Source organism: Salvelinus namaycush, chromosome 7 (assembly GCF_016432855.1).
Source record: "Salvelinus namaycush isolate Seneca chromosome 7, SaNama_1.0, whole genome shotgun sequence".
Taxonomy (NCBI): domain Eukaryota; kingdom Metazoa; phylum Chordata; class Actinopteri; order Salmoniformes; family Salmonidae; genus Salvelinus; species Salvelinus namaycush.
In genome coordinates, this window is record NC_052313.1 from 41,439,659 (window position 1) to 41,452,934 (window position 13,276).

At 40.4% G+C, this 13,276-nt stretch overlaps 1 protein-coding gene across 1 annotated transcript in view; it reads left to right on the top strand.

The window, feature by feature from the left end:
• Nucleotides 1–8,450: 8,450 nt before the first annotated feature.
• LOC120051244 (zinc finger E-box-binding homeobox 2-like) overlaps nt 8,451–13,276 on the top strand; it is a 78,638-nt gene continuing 73,812 nt past the window's right edge. The window contains exons 1-2 of the mRNA XM_038998004.1: nt 8,451–8,650; nt 10,135–10,293. Of these exons, the coding sequence (XP_038853932.1) occupies nt 10,221–10,293 (73 nt within the window). The 5' untranslated portion in view covers nt 8,451–8,650; nt 10,135–10,220. The remainder of the gene's footprint in view (nt 8,651–10,134; nt 10,294–13,276) is intronic.

Sequence of the window (13,276 nt, forward strand, 5' to 3'; positions counted from 1 at the left end):
TGATTTCCACCGCTGACACCCCGGTCAGCCAGATATGCGCCCAGGTAGGACGCCAAGTGGCGTCGCTGGGGGAGGGGAGGGGGGTACTGTCACGCCCTGATCTGTTTCACCTGTTCCTGTGATTGTCTCCACCCCCTCCAGGTGTCGCTTATTCTCCCCAGTGTATTTATCCCTGTGTTTCCTGTCTCTCTTTGCCAGTTGTTTTGTATGTTTAGTCAAGTCAACCAGCATGTTTTTCCTGCACTTATTTTTGCTATTCTCCTTTTCTAGTCCTGCCGGTTTTGACCCTTGCCTGTTTCTGTACTCTGTACCCACCTGCCTGACCATTCTGCCTGCCTTGACCACGAGCCTGTCTGCCACTCTGTACCTTCTGGACTCTGATCTGGTTTTGACCTCTTGCCTGTCCACGACCATTCTCTTGCCTACCCCTTTGGATTATTAAACATTGTAAGACTCCTACCATCTGCCTCCTGTATCTGCATCTGTGTCTCGCCTTGATAAATTTCACTACCTTAAGCCGCCTCCAATGTCGTTTTAGAGATTTTGGCAGTACTTTCAACCGGCCTCACAACTGCAGGCGTCGTGTGGGTGCGCATTAGCCCATTTTCTTGTTGTTGTATCTGTGACCAACAGATGTATATCTGTATTCCCATCGATTAGGGCTTAATGCATTTATTTCAATTGACTGATTTCCTCATATAAACTGTAACTCAGTAAAACCAATGGAATTGTTCAATGTTGCGCTTAGATTTTATATTTATGTATTTTTTTCAGTATAGATTCCGTTACTCGTTTTACTCATTTACACTTATATGGGCATTAGACAGATTCAGATTAGGGATATGTTTATATGTTGACAGGAAAGAAGAATATCTGGATTAGTTCATATACAGTCAAAAAAAGAGGGGAGTTAAATTATTGTGGGAGATTATTTAAACAGGGAGACCTGACTGGACAAAAACACCTCGAAGCCCTTCCACCTTCTCTCCCTAGTCCCTGTATTGTCCCACTAAGTTTACAACCCAAGTCAGACAGAGGTAGAGGACTTGACATGGCAGTCAGGAGAAATGGAGTGAAGGGAGTGACCAGGCGCACGGGTGGGCACAATATGAATGATCCTAGGCAACAGATGACGGGTATTATCCTATCAACCTGCTGTTAGCTTTACACCCCCTCCCTCCCTCCCTCCCTCCCTCCCTCCCTCCCTCCCTCCCTCCCTCCCTCCCTCCCTCCCTCCCTCCCTCCCTCCCTCCCTCCCTACGTCCCCTCCTCTCTTCTTTTTCAGTGACCAGGAGGTTGCCTTGAGTCCACTGTCTTCCCCTAGCTATAAAACAGCCCAATAATGGGACAGGCAGTGTTGGGGGTTGAAGGTGTTTAGAATAGAAACCTCAGAAGAAGAGAGAAGAGACCATTAGGATGCTACTATAGGAGTTACCTCAGCAGAAGGTTTCCCTTCACTCACTGCCTGCAAATCAGCATTTTCACTGGACAATAGGCTCAGCAGTGGTCCCATGATTGCTTCTTTTCAAATGGTAATGGACATCCTAGCTCCTCTGCCAGGTTTTTCCTTAGCAAGAGGACAAATTACAGTTTACAAGGCGGGCATAGAAGAAAAAAAAAATGAAAAAAAAAAAAAAATTCTGAGCTGAATATCTTTTTTCATTTCCCTCTTCTTTTTTTTTTATTCAACAAACTGACATGTAAATTACCCTTTAAGTGCTCCACTCCAGGGCTCTGATCATCTCCTAATTGTCGCAGTCAATTGTGGCCAACAGTCTCTTCAATCCCAGGCGCTTTGACAACAAGCACCAGGATCAAAGAGGAATCAACTCCCTTCAATTTCTCTCTATTTATGGAAGTGCCAAAAAGACTGCAGTGAGAGGTGAGAGTGAGAGGGCACCAGACCAGTGCTTTACAGAAAGAGAGAGAAGAGAGAGAGAGAGGGGAAATTATCACATCACAATAGTAATTTGTTCATTATAGTTCTATAACCCTGATATTTGACAGTTGTCCTGTATTGATGTGCTCCATACACAGGACAGTTACAGCTGATAACAAGCTTGACTCACATATTGATACATTATGTATTGTGTGACAGAGTATTTTAATAGCAATTGTAATTTCTTCTTGACGAAAGCGAAACAAGACTATATCTACACCTATATTTGCCTAAACCGTTTAAATTTGCCAGTGTAGGAGAAACCATTGCAGGTATACCTGTTAACTGTGGGGCTCCCGAGTGGCGCAGCGGTCTAAGGCATTGCATAGCAGTGCTAAAGGTGTCATTACAGACCCTGGTTCAATCCCCACCTGCCGTGATGGGAAGTCCCATTGCATAGCAGTGGTGCACAATTGGCCCAGTGTTAAGGGAGGGTTTGGCTGGGGTAGGCCGTCATTGTAAATAAGAATTTGTTCTTAACTGACTTGCCTTGTTAAATCAAATAAAAAGCCTTGAGCGCTCTTTACCTACCCTGTGGTGACCAGCAGCTTCACTGGGACTATTATTTTTCTCAGGATGAAAATAAATCACAAACAATAGACAGTGTTACAACTCACAATGACTAAGGTATTCTCTATTATTTTACATCCTGGTCATTTAAGAGTCAAAGTAACCCCCCCCCCCCCCCCCTCTTAGGAGGACTGAACCTTGATGAACACTGATGCTTGGTAGATATCCAACCTGATAATTATCCTACCATAATTCCATTAAATAAACAGTGGCTGGTAGTTGGGAGGGTGGGGAGAATTACATGTAATTTTCTGTATTGTTATTCAGCCACATCAATTTGAGTTTCTTGGGTTTTTATCCAAGACATATTACCCTTGCTATGCACCAGGTTAGTGTAAACGAACACACCGTATTGAAATTGTTGAGCGAGAGAGAGAGAGACAGGGCAGAATTAGGCCAATATCCACTAATAATAAAAACTCAAAAAAGAGCAATTCAGTTTTGGAAACAACTAAAATACGGTGACCCCCTCTCATACCATTACCAAGCCCTGCAATTCCAAGAGCTGAGCAAAGAAAAGAGTCCCCTCATCCAGCTGGTCCTGGGGCTGAGTTCACAAACCTGTTCTACTAACACACTGAAGCCTCAGTACCAGAACATCCAATCAGAATAAAACAAATTACAACACAGTCAAAAACAAAACTACATTGCTTATTGGGAAACACAAGCAGAAGCACAAAGCAAAATGCAGTGCTATCTGGCCCTAAATCGACAGTACACCATGGCTAACTATTTGACCATGGTTACTGTTCAAAACCTTTGAAAAACCTTGACAAAGTACAGGCTCAGTGAGCACACACAGTCTTGCCAATGAGAAGGGTAGACACAGGAAAACCTGGCTCCCTGTAGAGGAAAGGCTGTGCAACCACTGCACAACAGCAGAACCTGAGACAGAGCTGCATTTCCTGACGAAATGTCCAAAAAAAGTCTAACAATTAGAGAGTGTCATTTCCCCAAAATTGAAACCCTTATTCAAGGTTTCAAAGACCGCTCTGATGAGAATAAGCTACCCGTCCTGTTGGGGGAGGACGCATAGAGCTATGGGTTGGCAGCACACTACATTGCTGCCTGCCATAGGGACAGTGTCTGACAGACCAACCAACCTGCACATGTCCTCTATGCTTATTGTTATTGTTCAATGTATGGTTATTTTGAACTTTGATTATTGTTGTTACTGTTATCCCGTTGACAATATTGAGTATTATTATTTTAATATTGTAAATATCCAAAGTAAGCTTTGGCAATATGTACATTGTTACGTCATGCCAATAAAGCATATATAATTGAATTGAGAGAGAGAGAGAGAGAGAGAGAGAGAGAGAGAGAGAGAGAGAGAGAGAGAGAGAGAGAGAGAGAGAGAGAGAGAGAGAGAGAGTAGACATGGTTTGGTTTGAGGAAATAAGTTAGTTATATTAATTATATTTCTATGTCCTAAGAGGAAGTAGCTAGCATCATATATGGAAGCAGATATTAAAAGGCTGATATGCAAATATAGGGAAGAGATTAGAGATACAACAATTATTCAAATGTTTGATTAATAATGCATCATCGCCCCCCTCATTTATTAATTCCAGGGAGCGATAAGTCATCTTTCGAGTCGAGAGTGAAACACGTTTTCCTGTTTTCCTGAGCAGCTTTCCTTTTTTTTTTTTTTAAACACACTTTGTGTGAAAGAGGACTAACTTTTGTCCATGTCAAATATGAACTTATTGTGTTTTATGTCTTTATCTCTTCTGGGTATAAATACTTCGCAAAGAGGGAATATCAACATTTTAAAACGGAAACGCTGGTTTTCTGAGTCCCTCACAGCCTCCCTCCACCAATCTGTTACTTTTCTGGCCACTGGGGACCTGACCCCTTTCCACAGGAAAGACTCAAAGTAAAGCAGAGCATCTGATCCGTCTCTTATTTGAGCAGCTCAAATGAACAAGTTGTAATTCGCAGTCTCAGATCGAGTCACCATGCACTCACTCTGTTGATTTTAACAAGAGCAACCAACAGAAGAACAATCTATACGTTTCTGACGTCAGCTTTTTGTTCACAGTCTCAGAGAGAGTCACCATGCACTCACACTGTTGATTTTAACAAGAGCAACTAACAGAAGAAAAATCTATATGTTTCTGATGTAAACTTTTTGCTTCGAAGCAATCTGTTCTGTTACTTTGCGATCTCTCTCTCTCTCCTCTCTCTCTCTGTCTCACTTTCTTTTATATACACCGAGAAACATCTGAAGTGGTTTTGAGAAAAGCACAAGCAAAGGAGACGTGCTCATTTGCCTGTAAGGCCTGTAGCGAATGTAAACTAAATTCATTTTCCGTGTTTGAGACTTCTCCTCGAAGATCACACACACACACACACGGTCGCCTCTGTTCTCTAATTGTCCATCAATCTCTCATGTTCTTCACTCTGTTACACTGCGAGCAACGGTGGAGCATTAAATGGCATAGTATCTACAGCTATCTACAGCAGTGGGATCAAAATATCACAGAACGGGTCCCATAGAGAGACCGACAGTCGATGTTGTTGTGGTGATTGTAGTGTCGGGAGAGAGAGGGAGAGTTACAAACAAACTAGAGGGATAGATGTGATCTGGTAAAGAAGATGCTTTGTGTCACACCATTATCATTTAGGCCCTTATACATTGTATTGTATACCAAACATCTTTAGAAGGCTGTCAACTGTATGTTTAGGGCCTCAGACATACTGTATACTCACCGTCGTTGTTAGAAGCTGTCAGCGGTATATAGGATATATGCAGTCATACTTTATGTAAGACGTTAAATTATCTTCAACATAAATCTTACTTACCGTGATGTACCATATACCATACTTGTGGTTTGTGAACTTATTTAAGGGCGACATTAAAACAGTGAAATGTAGAGCAGCTCTGGGGTATGTTCTCATGTACAGGAAATGACACAGTCCTGTTCTCATCCTCCTCCTCCTCCTCCTCTCATCCCCCTCTCTTATTTAGTTTGGGGATTCCATTCCATTAGATTCTTTTCCCACCACCACCTGTGCATTCTCCTCCTCCTAAGTTTTAGCACAGATGTAACATTTCAGGGGAGCAATTCCATCACGAAAGCTGCTCCTTTCCCAGCACAGAACAGCAGTCCTGCAGGGACTTGGAATCCCAAGATAGCTGTGTTTCCATGCGACTGTATGGGGAGGACAACATCAATTATATATCTTTGGAAAATAGAATAATTTGTGGCTGGTTTTGTAATTATACAATAGACTAGGATTTGTGTAACTGCTGTACTTTTACCCGACAAGTTATCTTGGCAACGGTCAGATAAAACGTCATATTAGTATACAAAGAAAAAACGTGTTATGCTTATGATACTGTTATAGCAGGTGAGAGGTAACATCTGGCGCCTGATACAATCATGAACCGTAGTGTGCTTCAGCAGTGTAGTCTATTAACTGAACGGAGTCACCGTCTGTTCTCTGTGTGGCAGGAAAAAAAAGGCCTTGGCTTCACTCATCATCCTCCACCTTCCCTCCTTTTTCTTTCAAAATATGTTCCACCTGACGAGGGTGATTTCGGGACCCTAAGCGGTCAGTAATGACTTTGACATATTTTGCAATCCTCACTTATTAAATATATTAGTGCAGTGTATTTTAACACTGTAATCCTTGTACCTGACAGGTGTGTAGACCAGTTGACTGGGTGAATAAGTACCAGGTTAAATACCAGGATCATTACTGATTCCACTGTGTATTCTGTACTGCAACACTATGTTATAAACCATGGGCCTATGCTGTTTCTGTGGTGCATAGGATATAAGCTATACAGTTTTATTGTTGCACCACATGATCATTTAAATGTCAACCTAGTTGAAATTGACATAGACTATATGTGTTTACTGCTTCATAAAACGGTCATATTTGATTCCTTGCTAAATGCACAAGTAATGATAAAACTGACAAAGGATATATATTTGCCGTATTGATATAATTCATACCAGCAAACATGGCACGTAAAAATAAAGACACTTGCTTTCTAGAGCCACAAGAGTGTGTTGTGTTTCCTCTCAATTAAATTAACAGATTCATTAACTCTAAGGTCCCCCTATAGGTCAACTATCGTCAGTAATCCCTTTTCACGCTGTATATGTTTGTATAAAATATTCAAGCTGGAAACAAGGAGCGGTGTCACTCAGAGCGCGCGGGAATGAATGAGCAGGGACACCGCTCCAGTTGTTAAGCGGCAGCACAGAGGGATTTGGCAAGTCAGACAGAGACCATGCACTTGCTTGACATACATTCAGTGCGCACTTAAAATGAATGACTTTGCGTCTTTATCTGGCATGCAATTGCAGGCTAATATTTGCTGTCAAAATCGGAAGCGAATCGCACGACTACATCAGTCTTAATCTCACACACATGCTGTACATAACATTAACACACAAAGCAGATTACTCCGTGGAGCTGCAAAACTTGAGTTTGGAGTAGCCTACTTACCAGCTGCAGTAAAGCGGTAAGCAGTCTGTAACGCACTATCACCTGGCTGCGACCAATAACAGCTGCATAAATGACAACAAAGTTATTTTGTACATACCTACCTAATGAAAATATAACAGTGCAACATAAATAGAGTAGTATGCTACAAATAAACACAATACTGTACGTGTAATAATAAACATAATAATCACAATATTACAAATAAAAAAATATATGAATATTCTTAATAATAATCATAATCGTAATTAATACAATTATATATAATTCATTCAAATTAATTGCAGATAAAAAGATTGAAAAATACTCTAATATCAATCTATTTTCAGCTGTGCTGTCTATATCGACCGCCTTTTGGAATATTTAATGCCAGATGTTGAGCACCTTTTCCTCTCGAGCTGTGCTTCCGAGTTCTCTGGAATCTGATTGGCTTTGGACAAAGGCATCAAACAGTCGAGCCTCTTGATTGATGATTTAATTATCCATACAGTTGATAAGTGCATAGGACAGGACAGAAAATATAATACTTTATTTACATAACCAATCACAGCGTTGCAAAGGTGGAGCCTCCCTCTCCATCTATAGTGAGAGACAGACAGAAATAGAAACAATGGCATCACAAGGAAATACATGAATAAATCAAATAGAGAAACCTTAATTGGAGTAATAACCATGGCATATAGTTGCAATAGAGTGAAATATTTTGGTCGATATAACCTTGAATAACACCTGTGAAAAAAAGGAATAAAGTACACACTTGACGTCTTTCAATCCTGGTCAGAGTGATGAGTTTACATACACTTTGTTTAAAACACGCAGGGAAAACTTCAAATACAGTACCTGAACGCACCTGACTCCACCTGGCACGTGCGAGAAGCACCTCAGTATACACATCTCTGTCGCTCTTGTAGGTGCATGGGTCATGCGTCGTTATACATGCGCCACTCACAGTGGTTATTACGATAGTAAAAATAAACGCACGTCCATAGAGGCAAATAAATAAACGTTTACAAATATAAAACATTAACAACCCAAACCGCTGATGCTCACTTCCTTAACACTCTGCAACCCTTACTCTTTCATCCCTGGTATGTGTGAGAGTCAGTCGAACTTGCAACGCTATCATTTTGGTCCTTTTTCCCCCTTTCAGTTGTGGTCGGGTGGGTTGAATATGAGAGTGTTCCAACTTTTCTTCTCTTCCGGATAATATTCTTGCTTCTTCGGCTGCTTATACGTGGTAGTCGTAGTCCGACAGTCACAGTTCATTTCACTCGGATCAAACAGCCTGGGAGAGAGAAAAAAAAACGTATCACGTTTACCAAAATATGCTCACGTTTGGTCCTGCTCAATTATCCCCTCCCGTGAAGACAGGTGGCGCGTGTCCCAGGGTTGGTTCTCTCCTCTCCTCCGTATTACAGAAAAGAAAAAGAAAAAAAATGTCATTAGAAGAGGCGTAACACGTCAGTCCGTCCCCAGGTTTGTTTCCTGGAGTGTCTGAAAGAGATCAGTCCTAACCTGCCCTAGCAGGAATAACGGTCCTTCCGAACCACTATTTCTAAGGCTTTATTATCGTTGCAAGGATCCCTGCACATTTCTCTCCGCAATTTCTTAACGCTGCAGTCTTGTGTTATCACTACAACCGAAGTCAACCGAAAAGATACTACTATACGAAATCAGGTATGTGTCCATTTCTTTACCTCGACTAATAACCTTTATAAAATAGGTCATTTATCATTTTAGAGATTGCGACTTAGAGCTTTTATAAGGGCTTTGGTGCTATAGTATTGCGTTCACTTTAAACTTTCTCTACCTGCACAGGTGGATGAGGTAGAGGTGCGCTTTAAGTATCTAGGCTTGAAATTGCGTTCCAACAGAGAAGATGCAGTTTTATAGAATTTGATGAAAAGCCTACTCTTCGAGCCGAAAAATCACGAGAAAAAAACAAGCCCGGTCTTATTCAGCTTTGGATTCACTTTCACCGAGCCAAGCACGCACCCTTTTGTATCCAACTCGTTCTTGTTAGTGTCTTTCTGTATCTTTTGGTTTCGTAGAGTAGAAGTTGTGTGTCTCACAATATGGTAAATATTCGCTTGTCATATCAACGTCATTTACATTATTTTGTTCATATAGCTGTAATATGTTTCAATTCCTGTCTGGATAATTGTATTTTTGTTGACACATCATTTTGTGGTATTTGTTAGTTTTTGTGTGTTTATTTGTTTTTTCCTGTCGTGGGTCGTTCCCCATAGTAATACAATCCATTGGCAGAATTTAACCCACTCATTTTGCACGATTAGTCCATTGAAAGCATGAATGTTTTCATGTTTTGTCTGTTTTTACTTATTTATGTATGTACGTTTTTCAGCATGATAGGCCTAAAACGTAAAATATGCATGCTATCTAAAATGTATCTTAAATGAACAAATGTAGTAATTTTCGTAAATTAATTGTGGAGTACATTTACATTTATGCATTTAGCCTTACGTATTTCACAACATAGCTTTTTGTATCATCTTTCATTTTTATTGTTTTGTGTTGTAAGTGATATAGGCCTAGCGGAGTGAAATTGCTCTACTTTCAACCCTGTGATATTTACATTTGACACAAAGCCTATTGTTGAACTCATAACTTTAACCTTGCGTCTGTCATCATAAATATAGGTTACTCTCAATTTAAAAAAAAAAGTAGGTTAAAAAACATAAACCCAGAGAAATCAATGTAGGCCTACTGTTTGCGGTATACGAGTTATTTTTTTTATATCGAAGCAGAACATAAAATGAAAACAGCACAAAAGAAAGAAAATGATCAATGGTAAAACTTTTCTTGTTTGAATTAACAGAATGTATAACGCGTGCTTAACCCAGCACGGCCATGTCTTAGTGAATTATGCCTCATACTGAAGGTGCAACTCCCTGTCTCCCCCTTTCTCTGCCTCTCCTTCCCCGTCGTCATGTTCACTTCCACTTATCATCATCCCGATCACTGGCATTATACAGATCAACAATACATTGATCGACCCCTTATCGTACTCTAGCATAGGTATAAAATGTGTATATTGGGTTTTGTAATATTTTCTGTTTTACTTAGCGCCTGATATTTAAATCGTTTCTCCTAGTCAGTCCAGTGTACCCACATTGTTGCTGCCTGTGTTTGGTTGTTAGATATTGAGCCTGCGTGTTGCTGCTGCTGCTGCTGCTGATTCAAGGAGTCGAGTCCATGCGAGCTGCCATCTGATCCACTCTTATCAATGAAGCACGAGATCATGGCGGATGGCCCCAGGTGTAAGAGGCGAAAACAAGCCAATCCAAGAAGGAAAAACGGTAAGAAGATACATGAAAAATAACAAACTGTCATTTGCAAAATATGTTTGTTGTGGATCTAGAGCTGTAATGTTGTCACTGTGACTGTGGTTCAGAGGGGCTGGCTACGAATTACCAAATGCGTGTTTTTTCTCTGCTCTCGTCTCATAGGAAATAAAGGGACACTTCTAACTGGGAAACAATGCGTAATGTGTCCGTATTGTACTGTGTACACAGGCGGGACTGTCTTTCCTTCATTGTGAAATTAGGAGCACAACGTCTTTGCTCATTTCGTAATTTTTACAGAGACGATTTGACGGAAGTTGTAATAAGTTGAGAGTTTATCGTTGCGCGAAAAGACTGAGTAGCAGTGAGAGGAATTTCAGAAAGTTTCCCTGCCCATATAACGGTTCAGTCGCGAAGTCCCTTATTGTCCACCAAGACAAACCCGTTAGATGAGGACTGATTTTTTTGCTGTTCTGTAGTTCACGTACCTGTAGATTTAGTTGTTTGAGCATTTTTTTCCAGCAAGTGTTTGTTCCTTATGCTACACATTGCTAAGATTCTCACACTTCTGAGTATATTATGCCAGTAATGTAATTCGTTTGTATATGTCTAAACGTTATTGGTATGTTTAGTTCTCGCGTTGTACCCAAATGATTTGTTACAGTGTTAAATCTACCTTCTCTCGAAACATTGTCCCCTTTTACTAAGGAATGATTAGTGTCCCACACCTTTGGCAACTGACAAGAATATGAAACAGAACACGTGGGGACAATTCGCTGTGAACATGCTGTAGTAGCTTAGTTTACTAATTTATTATAAACAAATAAGATGGCATGTGCGCTAAGATGGTGATATTGACCGGTGGTGTGTCTCGTGTTATTTCTTTTATTATTAGCAATATAAAGTGCTTGTATGGAGCAAATAGCGGTGAAGGATACGTTTGTCACTCTATTGTCAACTGTTTGTCAACCCACCGAACTGTGTTACACGTTGGAGTTATTGAACCATGTCGTGGATGGCTTTTCGTAGGGAATATACGTTTGTCCCTTTCCCTTTTGTAGACTGTAGACTACAATACACCCCGTGCACAAGTAAATCCAGCATCACCACATGTCTGGGTCCCGAGATCTTTTCTTACACGGGAATGCTTAGCATTTTATTTTGTACCTGGTATTTTCAGTCTCTGTTGTTGTACAAAGTGGCATTATCAAGTGCGTATGAATTTTGCTTGTACTTGTGAAATGTCTCCCTTTATGTGGCTCTTTCCCTTATTAAATGTTGTGTATTGATTTCGTACAATCAATACAAGGAGAGTCATTGACAATTACAAGCGTTGCTTCAAGCTTGTTGTGGTTCTGAATAACAAAAGATAGGAGTGAAAGTAAGTTCCCCTTTTCGCTGTAGTTTTTAGGAGATAAGATTGTTCTTGCCTCCTTTCTTGCCTCTGAGCACCAGTTCCCACCTGTTCCAGTAAACAAAAGTTTGGATTACTTTAAAACACTCCATTCAAGTAAGTGTTTTCTGACCAACACACACCTGATGATTGACATTTGCATTTGTCAGAAAGAAGAATCCTTTCAAGTTCCCTCTATGAAACAGCAGCAAGCAGCCTCACACACTCTCAATGCAAAAATAATTAGCATGGTATTTTAGTCGCTTCCCCCTCAGTGCTGATGTGGTGTGCAGTGTGCACATATAATAGGCTGACTGAGCAAGTAGAAATTCGGCATTCTTGATTCTATCATATTTTTTTAATATGCCATTGTGATCACGGAGTTGCCCCCCTATTTACATTTTCTCGTCACGAGATGCCTTCAATAGCTCTCTCCCTTTGGGAATGCTGTGGTTGAGCTATTCAGACAGAGTGGATTTTATTTTCTCCCCTGGATGCATGGAGAGATGTCATAGGAGCTGAGCTTGTGTGTCTGGCCGATAGATAACACCACTATATGGCTATATATGAGGATCCTTATCAGGTCGATAGCCTACATACTGAGATTACTTGAATGCAGTAAACAAGACAGAAAACATAGACCATCAATTGAAATATTTTGAATATTGATAGATTGATGATGTCAATTATTTATTTACTATATGGGTAGAAAAAATTAATTATTTTATGCATGATCGTTTGTCATGTTATCCAGAAGACATTTCTCTGTAGTTATAGAATATTTTTTAGTAGGATTTCAACGTTTTGTTTCACATTTACGGCTAAATTTTATAGCCAGTATTCTGACCTTAGAGTGAGATTCTGGAATTCCAGGTCAATTTATTCAGATTAGGTTATTTGGTCACATTATAGTAGGTAATAATGCTTTTCTAGCCATGCATGGTGGTATCTAGCTTCGCTGTTTGTTGATAACACAACTTTGGCGTGTGATTCTATAGGCCCACATATGATACTGTACATACTTATCACATCCAGAGTTAAAGAGTGTAAAGTCAATCTCACAGTTCGGTGCAACGTGATATTGGCAACCCTGTAGTTTTGTTGGAGTTTTCTCTCTGCCTGCCTTCCCAGGTGTTGCAAGTCAGACCCAGCTGTGGGGCTCTACCTCACTGTGTGTTTATAAGTACAGCTGACAAAGTACTCCACAAACCTTTTCCCCTCTAACTTGATTAGTCAATCAATACTGTTAAAAATGAGTACTTTTGAATGGCACACTTTCCGTTTCCACATTTCTATTGCCCTCTCAGTATGGGTAAAGAGACATTTGCTAGGGGAATGACAGCCAGTGGTACTGATCAGTATCTCCCGCTCATCTATTTTGTTTACGTTCAACTTCTGGAGTAATGTTGGAGCTGTGTGTGTTATGTGGTTTCGCTTGTATTGGGTGGTGCCATTTTACGAGGCAGTACATAAAAATGGCACCACTTTTTTTCAGGGGAAGTTTCAAATATAAACGTAGACATTCAGTTTTCCCAAAGGTCCGTTTGTCTGATATTTCCTGTAATACAATACAAAGACCTATACATTTTCAATCAACAGAAAGCC